Source organism: Anthonomus grandis, chromosome 2, assembly GCF_022605725.1.
Source record: "Anthonomus grandis grandis chromosome 2, icAntGran1.3, whole genome shotgun sequence".
Classification (NCBI taxonomy): Eukaryota; Metazoa; Arthropoda; class Insecta; order Coleoptera; family Curculionidae; genus Anthonomus; species Anthonomus grandis.
The window spans coordinates 7254849-7270735 of NC_065547.1; the positions used below are offsets into that span (position 1 = coordinate 7254849).

The 15887-nt window shown below is 25.9% G+C and overlaps 1 protein-coding gene across 4 annotated transcripts in view; it reads left to right on the forward strand.

The window, feature by feature from the left end:
* LOC126750284 (titin) overlaps positions 1-15887 on the forward strand; it is a 1176889-nt gene that overhangs the window by 1120219 nt on the left and 40783 nt on the right. For 3 of the 4 annotated variants that reach the window (XM_050459851.1, XM_050459854.1, XM_050459852.1), the window contains exons 15-18: positions 204-461; positions 1601-1876; positions 8288-8428; positions 8630-8663. In XM_050459851.1, the coding sequence (XP_050315808.1) occupies positions 204-461; positions 1601-1876; positions 8288-8428; positions 8630-8663 (709 nt within the window). The remainder of the gene's footprint in view (positions 1-203; positions 462-1600; positions 1877-8287; positions 8429-8629; positions 8664-15887) is intronic. The other variant, XM_050459853.1, reaches the window with a different exon arrangement.

A 15887-nucleotide genomic window follows, 5' to 3' on the forward strand; every position in this document is an offset into this window, starting at 1 on the left:
GTACTCCCGCGATATTAAAGCGACTTTATGTTCTAATATAACTGAAGAATTATCTTTACAGACCACGTAGTTTATTCATGACTTATTTTCATTGACAATTTTAATGTTAATAAAGTTCATACTATCGTACTTTACGGTCTTATATAAGAGTTTTTTTTTTTAACTTTAATGAGAATATAATATTAACTTGATTTTTACTATAGATCCACCAGAAGACGTCCGGGTGTCCACCAAGGTGGTGAACGTGGTCGAAGGACAAGCACCGAGTCCCGTGAAGTGTACGGGCAAAGGACATCCGAACTTAAATTACAGATGGAAGAGGAACCAGACGGCTGAAGCGAAGGAAAACGGCGAAGAACTTCGTTTAGGTCCCATGGTGCGGTCAGACTCTGGAACTTACATTTGTGAAGGGTATAATAAGCACGGGGCTATGACGGATGTGGTTTACTTTAATGTGATGTGTAAGTATTAGGATGTATGGTTTCGTATTGCAGTCAGTTTTCATTTAATTTTCCTTTTTTCTATGTTTTTAAAAAAAGGATGTTTTTTTATATTTCCAAGATTTTTTACACTATTATTATTATTTTATTTATGTTAGGGCTTATAAACATAGTTTTTCACATGAAATTAAAAATATGTCAAAAACGATTACACTTAGGTAAAAAACATTATACACAAAATATACCTAGAATTTCACGTGGAAGCCAAAAATGTAAAAATATACAGGGTGTTCCATTTAAAATAACGAAGTTAACACCTACTTCCGGTATAACCGAAAACGTCACAACTGTCAAATTATTTTAGTTGTGTGGCCCCCATCGACTCTGCCATGTTGCCAAATTTTCAAAATTTTTGAAAAATTAGCTTCTGAGATATCGATTGCGTCTATTTGTCGTGAGACACCCTGTATACTATGCGTCAAATGGTAAAACCGTCGTAATAAAAGTCTTATTATCAAAAAAATAATTTTTATTTCATGAAATTAATTTATGTTTGTCTTTACACAAGATTTTGCTTCTAATATTTATATTAAATTGAGGGCATTTTTTAGTTTTTTATTATACATTTGACTCAAAGTCGTAATAATTTGCTTTTCCTAAAAAATGCCTAAATTTAATATAAATTTTTGAAATTAGGTACAGTAAGGAAATAACTTTTTAGTTCAGATATTTCAATGAACGCAAAATGTAATTATCTTAAATGATTTATTTTTTCTTTTTGCGTTTTTAAAAAAAGTAATTTTTTTACTGTTACATAGAGTTTAGTTTAATTATAGAGCCAAGACTATCTAAGGTAGAGAAAAACGGTCTTCACTTCTTTTGTATTAATTTTTCAAGGGCCACCTGACTGATACTGACATGACACTTTCGGATATAACGGAATTAATTGCTAATTTCGTTATTTTAAATTAAACCCCCAGTCTTTTTGGATTCTACGTGAAATTCTATGAATTCTGAAAAAAACGTTTTTTCTTCATTAGTGGAGGTTATAGATTCAAGACTATTTAAAATAGAGAAAAACGGTCAACACCTCCGGATATAACGGAAATAGTTTTAATTAAATTTTTCTGTGTTACTTAAATAAAAACTCGATTTTCCAGATGCCCCAGAGTGTTCGATAACCCGTACCAAGAGAGACAGCAGTCCGGCTCTGCTCTGTACCGTCCAAGCAAATCCCCAAGAAGTGTCCTTTTTCTGGAAGGTGAGAGAGGGCAATGAAACGTACAATTTAGTGGACAGCAATTACATCCAAACGGACGGACTTAAGAGTTACTTGATCCTTGACTCCACCGTGGACACGAAGAGAACGTATCAGTGTTTTGCGAATAATTCGGTCGGGTTCAGTGATAAACAGCCATGCGAAATGGATGTGGCAGGTACGTGAATTTGTTCCTGTTTGAATACCCACAGTCATAAGAATTTCGTAACTTAATTGGACTTGATTTTATTTTTTAATTGACTTGAGATTTACATTTATTATGCTTAAATTCCAAGTTTTTGTCAAACTTGTTTTTTGAAAAATTATTATTATTTTTATGTAAATTGGACTGGTTTTTAATTTTTAAGTGTTCCAGATTTAAAAAATATTTTAACATAAAATCGACAAATGAATTTACAATCTTCCCTAAGAGATTTGTTAAAGATATACAGCCCAACCCAAGTACCTATACAGAAATCCTTACTTTCTGATAAGTTAGACTTGATTTAAATTTTTTATTTATTTTCAAGCTTAGTTGCCAATTTTCTGTCAAAGGTATTGACCATTTAACGCACAGATTTTGTTACGCATTTATGAAAGGATTACCTAAATTGTGACTGTCCTATTAATTGGACTTATTTTGAAATTTTAATGAAATGTTTAATAATTAAATGTCTTAGATTACTAAAAAAATATACTTTAATATGCAATTCTTTATTAACTAGACCGTAAGTTAATTAAGAATTACATATTAAGACATATTTTTTTAGTAATCTAAGACATCTAAGCTTAACTGTAATTTATTTTATCACTTTCAGGTAAATTGGACGTGAGTTTTATATTCTCATTCGCTTCCCTTTAATTTCTATGTAAATTAGGCTTGATTTAAATATTTATATTAATTGTCACACTTGAATTTTATATAAACTTTATATAAAAAAAAAACAATTAACTTCTGATCTTCTATAGCGATTTATAGGTTGTATACAAATATTTCCTCTCAGATGTCAGTCAGGAAAATTGGATATAGTTTTTTTAAGCCTTTAAACTCAAATGAAGGTTTTTCCCGGCTTTTTTCCTAAAAAAAATATTCCTGATTATAAAAAGACCAATTAACTTGCGGTCTTTCTTTTTATTTATTGAACACTGATTTATGTACATTTTATGAGACTTTCAGGTTTATATCGGTTGGACTTGACTTAAAATTATGATAAAGTTTTTAATCGTCTAGTGTCTTAGAGTACAGAAAAAAATACTTCCTAATATGAAATTGAACAATTCACATACGATCTTGTCTGAGCGATCTGTACATCACTTTTAAATAAATTGGACTTAGTTTAAATTTTTTATGAATTTTGAAGCTTAATTGCCAATTTTAAGAAAAAAACTTTAGGAAAAATAAATTAACGTTTTTATCAGCCTTTTCTCTAAAAAAAATTATTCCTAAATATAAAAAGACCAATTAACTTACGGCCTTATTTATTTAACAATGATTTATGTACCTTTCATTAGACGCTCAATTTCTATAAATTCGACATGACTTAAAATTTTAATAAAATTTTTAGTCTTTTAGTGTCTCAAACTACTGGAACAAATATTTCCTAATATAAAACTGACCAATTAACTTACGGTCTTCTCTGAGTAAACTATAAATGATTTCTGTACATCACTATCAGATAAATTGGACTTGGCTTTCTTTTTTTTATGAATTCTGAAGCTTAACTGATATTTTTTTGGCTGACTTTTTGACCAATTAATGCACAATCTTTTTTACGGACGAATAAAATGTTAATGTAAATTTGTCCTTTATGTCCTGTTAATTGGAGTTGCCTTGAATATTTTTACGTATTGGCAGACATAAATTTTATATTTCTTTTTACGCTTTTTTTTGAAGAAATCTGTCTGAAAATAAAAAAGACCAATTAAGTAACAGTCTTCTCTGTCCACTTATAAATGGTAATTTTTTTTTTATCATCTACTCTCAAAAATCAATCTACAAATAAAAAATGGCCTTTTTACTTACGACCTTCTTCATAAATGTATAAATTATTCCTGTACATTTTGTCTTATTTCCATGTTAATTAAACTTAATTCTTTTCAATATACTTAAAAAGAATTAATATATTTAAATCATATTGAATTCCTTCTAATTTTCTAGAAAGTGGACATGATTTTATAAATTTTGAAGCTTGATATCGCTGGGAAAAATATCCTCAAAATTAAATTATTATTCTCTCTCTATGGTCATATAAATTGGAGTTGATTCAAATTTTTTAAGACTTTTTAAGTATCAATTTCAGATTTTTAAATAAAAAAACATTATTTTTAAAATTGCAAAAATAAAACTCATTTACTATCGATTTTTTCTGTGAATTTGTTCGTGATTTTTTAAAATATTTTAATATAAATTAGACTTGATTCGACTTTTCTATAAGTATAAACAGAGATTTAAGACTTATAGATGTATACGCAGATTTCTTCTCATTTTGGACGTGCTTTTACTTTTTAAACTTAAATTCAGACCTCCAATTAAGATTCACCAAAGTATTATTTTACAAACGGTCTTCCTTATAGGTTTAAAATCTCTTTATGCACGTCATATATTATTTCCATATAATTTGGAGTTGATCTAATTTCTTTTACAGGCTTTCCTATAATTCCTATGTGAATTGGACTTGATTTAAATTTTTAGATTCATAGATTTATTATTTGTTGGGGCTTCCTTTAGAAAAAATTATTTTTACTGTTAGAAATACTAATTAACTGGCGATCTTTTGTTTTGTTTTATAAGCAGTTCCTGTACGTTACATGTTATTTTCCGGTAAATTAAACTTGAATTAATTATATTACGAATCCCAAGCATCATTTTGCTTGGAAAAAAACTGCTAAAATAAATAAATACCAGTTTACTATAAAATAGACCGATTTACTAATGAAATTTTTAAATATTTTTTATATAAATTAGACTTCATTTGATTTTTTTAATAAATTTCCAAGCCAAATTTTTTTTTTTTTCGAATTCCTTTCGACTCGGATTTTTACATTTGTACTAGAGAAAAAAAAATCTCCAAATACAAACAAAAGACTAATTTACTAGCGGTCTTTCCTGTCAATATTTAAATAGTCTCTTTTAATAGTCTGTCCATATATAAATAGTCTAATAGTTTATCGAGATTTGCTTATATTTTTATATAAATTGAATTTGATTTTGGTGCAAGAAATCCAGATTAACAGACTGCTTGCTGCTTACTGACTGCTTGCTAATTAACTGACGGTCTTTTTTGTCCATTTGTATAACTAATTTACTTACAGTTTTCCCTAAAGATTTATAAGCTATTCATGTAGGTTATATATTATTTCCATGTAATTTGGACCTTATTTAAATTTTTTATAAGCTTCCCATTTGTTGAGGTTTGTCTGCCGAATGATAGAAATGAAGAGAAATTTGAGCCAATTTCTGTATTTTTAGGATTGTACTGTACCGGCCTGGCCTCTCTTTGAATTTTTAAAGCAACTCCTTATATAATTCGAACATTTGAAGTTAATTTTCATCTTATCTCACGCGTTTGAAGCCATTGCTTCGAGGTAGTTAAAAATATGGCTTATTTTATTTATGAACTTATGTAAAATCATTGTTTTCTTTAATATTTAAATTTTGAAGTCATGTTTCTTAATCCAAACATTTAAAGTCATTTTAAATTTATTCCTGATTTTTAAAGCCATTTTTTGAGGCAGTTGAAATGATGGATTTACTTCATTTTATTTTTATGTATTTTAGACATTTGAACTACTTTTAAGTTTCTTCCAGGCATTTAAGGCCATTTTTTATTACTCCTCTTATGTAGGGATACTTGTTTCCTTTAACTTTAAAATTAACTTCTTCCAGATTCCAGGCATTTAAAGTCATCCTGGATGCCTGGACTTTTTAACCAATTTCATCCGTGTTCCTTTGGCATAACATTTGGAATAATTTCTGATTTTTTTCGAGGCCTTTGAGGTCAGTTTAATAGCGTATCTGGTTTCTTCTATTTCTTTTGGATTGTTGACACTCTTTCTATTCCTGGACTTAAATTTGTTTCTTATATATTCCAAACATTTAGAGAACATTTCCAGTTTAATTAAGGTATTTAAAGCCACTCCCTTAAGGCAGTGGAAATGGTTGATTTATTACATCATTTAAAGCAATTTTATATTATTCCTCCTATGTTCTTTGACTTTAAGATTAATTTCTTACATATTCCAGGCATCTAAAGTTATTTTTATTTTAAGCTTTTAAAGCTATTCATCCAGAAATTTGAGGCCATTTTCTATTCCTTCTGGATTATTGGGCTTGATGCCTGAACTTAGTAACCAATTAGCTTATGGTACTTTTTATTAATTTAACAATGATTCATGAACATTTCCTCCTAAGTTTCTAAATTTTAGACTTATTTATGACTTAATTTTTTTATACATTTTCAAGCTTGACATCGCTTGGAAAATTATTCTTAAAATACATAATTACTAGTTTAGTTTAGTTACATATGACTAGTTTACTTTCTGTTCATTTAAAAATGATCTGTGCAATATTTTTCTATATTCATGTAAATTGGACCTGATTCGCATTTTTTTATGATTTTTAGAGCATGATTGCCAAATTTTCAGACTTTTATAATATACGAAAAAAATTATTTCTGAAAATAAAAAAAGACTAATTTACTAATGGGCTTTCTCTGTCAATTAGTTCATGGTTTTTAGAGATTTCCTAATAGTTTCACATAAATTGGACTTAATATTTTATGTTTTGATATAAATTCAACTTGAATTCCGGATTTTAAAACCTACTTTAGCTGTCTAGTTACTTAACGGTCTTTTTTGCCAATTTATAAGTCCAATTTACTTACAACTTTTCCTATAATTCTTAAAATAAATGATTACTAGCTCACTTATGACCAGTTTACTTTCTGCACATTGAAAAATGATCTGTGCAATATTTCTTCTACGTTCCTATAAATTGAACTTGATTTATATTTTTTATGATTTTTTACGCATGCATTTCAGATTTTCAGACTTGCTACTGAAAAAAAGACAAATTAACTATCTTCCTTTTTTTGTTAAATCACAAAACGAATTTATTTAAGATCTTCCCTACAAAGTTATAAGGTTTTTACATACATAATAAATATTATCTTATGTCCATGTAAATTGCACTCGATTTAGCTTTTTTTATGAAGATTTTTTTTGAAAAAATCAATCTGAAAAAAAATTCAATTTACTGACGGTCTTCTCTATAGATTTTTAAGATTTCCATCTTCGCCATATTTAATTTTCACGTAATTTCGACTTGGTTTTTTTGTAATTTCGATGTAAATTAGACTTGATTTTAATTTTTAATAAACTTTTAATTTTTCATAGAAAAAACAAAATTTACGAGGTTTCTTCTGTGAATATTTAAAGACCTTAATAGTTTATGGAGATTTTTTTGTAAATATAAATTGGACTTGATTTTCAAACACGAATTCCAGATTTACAGAATTGTATTTAGCTTTCACACTAACCGACGGTCTTTTTAGTCAATTTATAAGACCAATTTACTTACGGTTTTCCCTATAGATATAAAGACTATTTATGCATGATATATCTTATTTCCATGTAATTTAGACTTAACTTCATTTTTTTCATAGGTTTTCCTATAATTTCCATGTACATTGAACTTGATTCTGCTTGGATAAACAATCTTAAAATAAATAATTATCACCAATTTACTTTCTGTTAATTTTAAATTGATTTGTGCAATTTTTTTTATGTTCATATAAATTGGACTTGATCCACATTTCCAGATTTTCATATTAAAAAAAATTATTTCTGAAAATGCAAACAAAAAGACTGATTTACCAGCGTTCTTTTCTGTTAACGTTTAAATAGTTTATGAAGATTTTTATATAAATTGGACTTGATTTTCGAGCACAAATTCCAGTGTTTCAGACTTTTTGGTCAATTTATAAGATTAATTCACTTACAGTTTTCTCTATAGATTCATAAGCTGTCCATGTACGTCACACCTTATTTCCATGTAATTTGGACTTAATTTAATTTTTTTTATAAGCTCTCTTCTTATTAAGGTTTGTCTGCCTAATGTTAGAAATACTAATTAACTTACGGTCTTCTGTGTCATTTTATAAGCAATTCCGGTCCTTCACATGTTATTTTCCTGTAAATTATACTTGATTTTTTTTTGTATAATATAAAAACTGTTTAATTCAGAAATTATAATATAAGAAATTCCTTGGAATATTCTGTAAGTAATCGAAGTAAGGAAAAAAAAGAAAAACAAAAAAAAATTAGTAAAAGAAATGAAAGAATAAATAAGAAAAGAAATATTTGTAGTACAGATTTAAGAAAAATACATTTAATTTGCTATTGAACTTGAATTACTAGAAGTGAAAGAATGGATAATACATTAGAAGGACATAGAGAATCGAGCAGTGTCAATTAATAATAAGAATATTCCTTAACAGTTTTTAAAACACTTACTCCAAGAATATTCATTGATAGCAATACATCTATTACAATCTCCTTTTAAATAATATTCAATTATTCTTCTTCCTAGGTATCCTTCCCTGGTGGAAACGCCTCACCAAAGAGAACCTCTACATCATCATAGCGAGCATCATCGCCATCATTATCTGCGTCATCATCATCTGCATAGTGATCATCATCTTGTGCAGAAGAAAAAGGGCCGGCACCAAATGTGAGTCTTTTTTCAGTGTCTCAGGGAAGCTCAGCTATTTAAATCCTCCGAACCGATTTAAATATATCACATTTAGACAGTATTAAATAACGTAGCATAAGTATATATTTTATATATATGTATATATAATAACCGTTTTTTTTTTTATTTTTTGTGTGCACTAACACTGATTTCGTTTTTATTTTCGCTGACTCTGAGCAGACAATAATCCGCTTGAAATGGAGGAACGTGAAAAGTAAGTTGAGCGAATTTTATTTAAAGGCAGTTTGGTGTTGAGTATATGAAGCACAATTATTTTTTTAAAGTAATATGGTGGTGATGGCGTCTTAAGAAGTTTCTTAGACAATTGATGATTTTGATGAAATTTGACTATTTTATCAAAATCTTGACATAAAAACACATTTTGTGCTTTCTTGGTTGCTTTTGCTTTCTTCTTCTTCTTATTATTTTTCTTTGTTTAATGGTGAACACTTACAGGCATTTTGATACACCCGAGGTAAGCATTCATTATCTGGTTATTAGTTTTCAGTGATTTCTTTAGCACCGATTTTTTATTTCTAGTTTCGCAGCACTTGGTTTGCTATTAAAGTGATTAGACTTGCACTTGAGTGACAATAAATGCTCGGCATTTCATTTCTGGTGGATTTGGGAGAGTGCTTTGAGGAAAAATTGATTAATCTAAATACTCAAATATCACAGTTTTGCTTTTATATATACCCTCCTATATCTACCAGAACCAACAGCAATATGAAACCACCCAAGCCACTACTATATTTCATGAAAATGGTGAATTCGACCCTTTTATAGATTTAGAAAGTCCTAAAAAAGCGAATAGAGATTATTTTTTAATACAATTTACATTGCTCTCCGATTTTACTCTAATTTCTCCTATTGAGAAACTCTTGTAAACTGAAATGTTGTACTTCAATAGTCAGATCTGGATCATATGCAAATTATGTTTTTCTCATATAGTTTTTACAGTAAGAGTTCAGGATCATCAATTTTATGATTTATTGCTGGAATTAAATGAGGAAATTATTAATATAAAAAAATATTGAGGAGAATCATTAGATTTGAATTCTAAAGTCAAATATTGAGTTCAAGTAATTAATAGAGTCCTTGAATAAAATCAGGATAAAACAAAATTGCTCAAAAATTAATAAAAACCTAACAATTGTCGATGAAGTGAAGAGTGTATCATCAGCAATCGTTCAATGGATTTTCCGAATAAAATCAAGAAATTTCTAGCAAAAAATTGGCGATGAAATGAATTAAATTTTTAGAAAAAGGTAAATTTTTGAAATATAATAATAATAATAATAATAATAATAATAATAATAGACAGTTTATATTTCCTCATAAGATATTACATATGCTCACTCATAGATATAAATAAGTTTACAATATAAATACATATTGTAAACTTATGTATACTACATATACCTTTGGAAGAGAAAGAAGGATATTTTGGAATAAAAAATTAAGCAGTTTGTAATAAAAATTAGGATTGTTATAAAAAATAAGATTTCAGAAGTAAAAATTCTATTCCTAGAATAAAATGCAGAAATTTAGATTTAAAAAATTGCGAAAAATTAAGAAAGTGCAAATAATATTATAGAAAATCAAGAATTTACAGCTAGCAATCATGCAACGAATTCCTGAAATAAATTATTTTTATTTAATTAATAAATGCTGGAAATCATAAAAGTAAAAATAATTTTTAAGAAATCGACAATTCACAGTAAGCAATTATGCAACAGATTTTTGAAATAAAATTATAAAAAATGTATTATAAATTATAAGAAATTCTTAAAATAAAAAATTAAGTAATTTGTAATAAAAAATTAAGATTGTAACAAAAAATAAGAAAATAACTTTATGGGAAATAAAGAATTTATTGCCAGTAATTATGGAAAGAATTCTTGGAATAAAATTTAATAAACGGTTTTTTTAATTAATAAATTTATTAACATCTTTGGAAAAAAACAAGAGCTCAGGAATAAAAACTCTATTCCTAGAATAAAATGTAGAAATTTATATTTAAAAAATTACGGAAAATTAAGAAAGTGCAAATTATATTATAGAAAATCAAGAATTTACGGCTAGCAATTATGCAAATTCAAATTATGCGAATTCCTGAAATAGTAAGAAAGTCAAACCAAAAAAAATAATAAATATTGAAACAAATTCCTGGAATTAGATCCAAAAACTTGAAATCAAAATATTTCTGAAAATGAATAGAATTAATAATATGCTTACAAAAACTTATAAGAATCATCCATCCAATCCAATCCTAGAATTTAAATAATTTATAATAAGAAATTCTGAAAATAAAGAGAAAAAAAAATTAAAAAATCTAGAATTTTAAATTCGTGAATGAATCCCTAGCATCAGATCAAGAAATTTGTAATCAAAAGTTGCTAAGAATCAAGAGAAGTGAATAGAACTTTATAGAAAATCAAGAATATACAGCAAGCAATTATGCAACGAATTCATGGAATAAAATTTTAAAAAAAATTAATATTTTTTATAATTATTAAAATTACTTTTATTTTTATTAAAAATTCTAGAAGAATTCCTGAAGTAAAATCTGCTAAGAATCAAGATAATTGAATTGAAAAACACAGATACTCCAGATTTAAATTTTTTTAAATTAATTCCTGGAATAAAGTCAAATTTTAAAAAAATTGTTGTTAAGAACCAACAAAGTGTAAAATATTATTATAATCAGTAAAATAATAATAATTATGCATAAAATTAAGAATTTAGAGTAGTCAACATTCATGCAATGAAAAATAAAACCAATAAATTTGAAATCAAGAAACTGGTAATTCTATTAAAGAAAATCTAGAATTTATAGGCAGCAATTGTGCAACAAAGTCATTACAGAATTAAAAATACTGTTAAGAATTTCTGAAATAAAATTTTAAAGAATGCTAAAATTAATTGGAAATAATATTTGAAAAAATCAAAAATTTACAGGCAGAGATTTAAAAAAATTAAATAAAGAGATTCCAGAAATCGAGAAAATAATTTTTCAATTCAATTAAAATAATAAGTTAATCTTGAAACTTATTGCTGAAATAAAATCAAGAAATTTCTAGCGAAAAAATGGCAATGAAATGAATTATATTTTTAAAATTTTTAAAATAAAAAGAAAAAAAATTGTAATAATTTTTTTTAATTGAGAGAATTAATGAATTTTGGCTATAATCAAAAATCCAAAATTTAAAAATTCTTGACCAAATTCTTAGAATACATTTAGAAAATTTATATTCGAAAAATTGCTGAAAATTAAGAAAGTGCCAATAGTTAAAAGGAAATCCAAAATTTACAGTCAGCAATCATGCAATAGATTCCTGAAATAAAATTTAAAATATATTAAAAAAGATGCTAAAAATCAAAAAGGTGGAAATATTTATAAAGAGAATCAAGAATTTATAGGCATCAATTATGTAACAGAGTCAATAGATTCTTAGAATAATATAATAAGAAAGTCAAACCAAAGAAAAATAATCAATATTGAAATGAATTTGTGGAATTAGATTTTTGAAAGAAAATTTTTAATAAAAACATTTCTGAAAATGAATAGAATAAATAATATGATTACACAAAATTATTAGCATCCAGCATCATAGATCTAATCCAATTCAAAATTATGAATTCCGAAAATAATTCTTGGAAAGAAATTAAGTAATTTATAATAAAAAATTTAGAGATTTACTAAGATTTTTTTAAAACAAAAATTAAGACTAAAAATTAAAATTTTTGAATAAACCCCCGGGAATAAATTAAAAAATGTGTAATCAAAAATTGCTAAAAATCAGAAAAGTGATTATAGTTTTATAGAAAATCATAACAGAATATACAGCTAGAAGCAACGAATTCATAGAATAAAATTTAAAAAAATTTAGATAATTATTATTATTATTTTTAAAAAAAACGAATAGTTCAATTTTAAAAATTCTAAAGTGAATTCCTGGAATAAAGTTGATTTTTTTGTTAATTTTTTGTTAAAAATCATAAAAGTGTAAACTAAAAATAATTAAGCAAAAAATAAACAATTTACAGCAGTCAACAATCACGCAACGAATTTCTGGAATAAAATCTAAAAAATTGCTCAAAAAAACAATAATTAATAAAATCAACAATTATTTATAAAAGTAATAAAAATATAATTTTCTTAATCAACAATTGTTTATAAAATCAACAATTGTGCAACGGCGTCCTGGCCTGGATTAAATTCAAAAAATTTATATAAAACGGCATTCCAAAAATCAAGAAAATAAATTTTTTGGCAAAAATGCACAATTAAAAGTACTGCATTGAATCCCTAAAATAAAATATTGAGAAGATGCTTGAAATCAAGAAAATTCATATTTTCGGGATATTTTTCTCACCCAAATCATAGCAAGAAATCAATAATATTTTTGAAAAAGGTTAAGAATCCAGAATTATCGAATAATATAATTATTAAAAAATGTGAAAATCAAAAGAATCAATAATATTTCTGGAATAGATCAAGAACCCAAGAAATAAAAATTCTTGAATAATTTCATAGAAGAAAATCAAGAAATTTGTAATAAAAAATTTAAAATTAGGAAAGTGGAAATAATTATGAAAATAAGAAATAATATTTTTAGTAAAAATGAATAATCCAAATCACAGGAAGTGAATACTTGGCGTAAAGTCAATAAATGTATAATAAGAAAATTTTGCAAATATTTGTGGAAAAAAATAAATCATACAGGTTAATCTTATTATTATATTATATGAGAGCTTAGACTGGAATTTACGAACTTTTAAAAACAATATTTTCGAATCTGCAATCATGTAGTAATAAATTGCAGAAATGAAAAGGAGAAATTAATGATGAGTAATTAATGAAGGAAAATCAAAATTTTCAAAGAAATATAAAGAATCTGGAAATTCTTGACTAGATACCTGGAATAATATCGAGAAATTAATATTTAAGAAAAATCCTATAGCAATGAATTCCTGAACTAAAATCAAAAATCAAATACGATAAATTAGAAGAATTATAAATATTAAAAAAAAAATCCAAGAACCCAAAATTTAAAAGATTTCAGTAAATTCCTAAAATAAAATCAAAAAGTTATTAAAAATCAAAAAAATTTAAATATATAACAGAAAATAAGAATCCAAAATTAAAAATGTTGGAATAAACCCTTAAAATAAAATCAAGAATTTATAGTCAACAAACCTGCAATGGATTCTTCTTATTTTCAAGGTGCTAAAAATAAGAAGATCTATCATTATTTTTGGGAAAAACCAAAGAATTCAAAACAAAGAAAAAAAAACAATCTTGAAATCCACACCTGGAAGAAAATCAAGAATATTATGATTAAATTATTTCCTGGAATAAAATCAAGAAATTTATAATAAAAAAAAATTGAAAATCAATAATATTTTTAAGTAGGCATCCAGTAAACTAACTTAAAAACAAAGCACCCAGTTACATACAACCATCATTTTATTATCATTCTTTATGTTACCTCATATAGAGATTTGAGAACTTTTTAGGGGAAAGTTAAGTAAAATCTAACGAATAAAAATTTCATACTTATTTACACTAATTCACCATTTTGACTAACATTCTCGTCACATTACTAACCTCTATACCCTCCCCAGGTTTCTGTGCTCTCAAAGTCCAGACGTGCTTGGCTTGCCTTTGGTACCCTGCGGTAGGGTGACTTACTTGGGGAACCAAGGTAACCGAACCCACTATATTAACTGTTATGTGACACTGTGTATATCATAGTTAGAGCATGAAAAGTTCAGTAGATGTGATTATAGAAAGTGTAGGAAGAGCAGCACGTCGCTCTTTGTGTAGTAGTTTGTTGTTTTTGGGATTAAGGAAGAAGCTTGTTTCAGGTGATCAGTTTTTATATTAAAGGTTTTTTATGGTTTTTCCAAAAGGAATTGGTTGTTTATTTGAATGACAATGGAATATTTTCAAAAGTTTTATTATTAGTTTTTTTTATTACAGGCACTTTGAGGATTTTTTTATGAAGCTATTATAAGCTTGAACTTTTTATATTCAAACTGTCAATTCAATTCAATGTTTGATAATGTACACAAAGACAAGGTGAACAAATAATACTATAGCATAGTCTTTTCAAGAAAGTTATTAAGTTTCCGGAGTTTTCCGGAACATTTTTTTCTTTTTTAAACTTCTTAATTTGATTTTAAGGGTTTATTCAAAAAATTATGATAATTTAATCATTTTTGTCTTTGTCGGAGCTTATTCCAAAATTCCATATTTTTTTTCTCAAAATTACTGTTACTTTCTTTATTTTCAGCAATTGTTTTATTATCATTTTTTCGATTCTATACAAGGGATTTACTCCAGGATATTTAATTTCAGATTGTTGATTTTCTTAAAAAAATTATTTAATTTTCCTTTGAATTTCGGTAGAGTTTAAAATACAAAGTTTTTTAAATTTCATTACAGAAATCAATAATTTATATATTTTAAAAAATATTATGAGTTTCATTGGTTTTCACATAATTTTAGAATATTATTTTATTAAATATGTTTTGGAATTAATTTTGACATTTTCATTTCTAGAAGCTCTATTTTTTCCAAAAGTATTATTGATTTACTTCATTTTTAGTTTTTTTTTTATTACAAGTAACTTAATTTTTTTATTAATTTCTATATTGATATTTTTTTAATCTCTTTAATTAGAAATGTTTGATCTTACTTCAGAAAAATATTGCAAGATTCCTGACTGTAAATTCTTGATTCTCTTCAAAACTATTTAAACTCTCTCTTGATTTTTAATATTTTTTTTATTTCACATTCAATGGATTTTATTCTACGTATACATTTCAAAATTGACTTTTTTTTCTTTAATTTAGATATTTGATTTTTCCCCAAAATATTATATGTTTTTTTAATTTTCAGCATCGTTTCGATCGCAAATTTATTGAACTTATTCCAGAAATTTATTCGACTTTCTTGATTATTCGATCACAAATTTCTTGATTCTATTCCAGGAATATATTTCAGTATTTTTAATTCCAAATTTTTGATTTTCTCAAAAAATTTAATTTTTCTGATTTTAAAAATTTCTTTCATGACATTTTTTTATCTTATTCCAGGAATCCATTGCAAGATTGATGATTTACGACTTTCTTAATGTTCGATAAATTTTTTATTTTAAATTTCGTAATTTTATTCCAGGTATTAATTTCGAGATTGATTTTTTTTCTTTGCTTTGGATTCTTGATTTTTTCCAAAAATTATAATAAATATTCTGATTTTCAGTATCTTTTCAGTCGCAATTTTTTTTATGTAATACCAGAAATCCATTGCAAAATTGCTGACTATACATTCTTAATTTTCCTAATTTAATATTTGACCTTCTTGATTCTTAGTACTTTTCTAATTATAAATTTCTTGAGCTTATTCCAGAAATTTTATCCAATATTT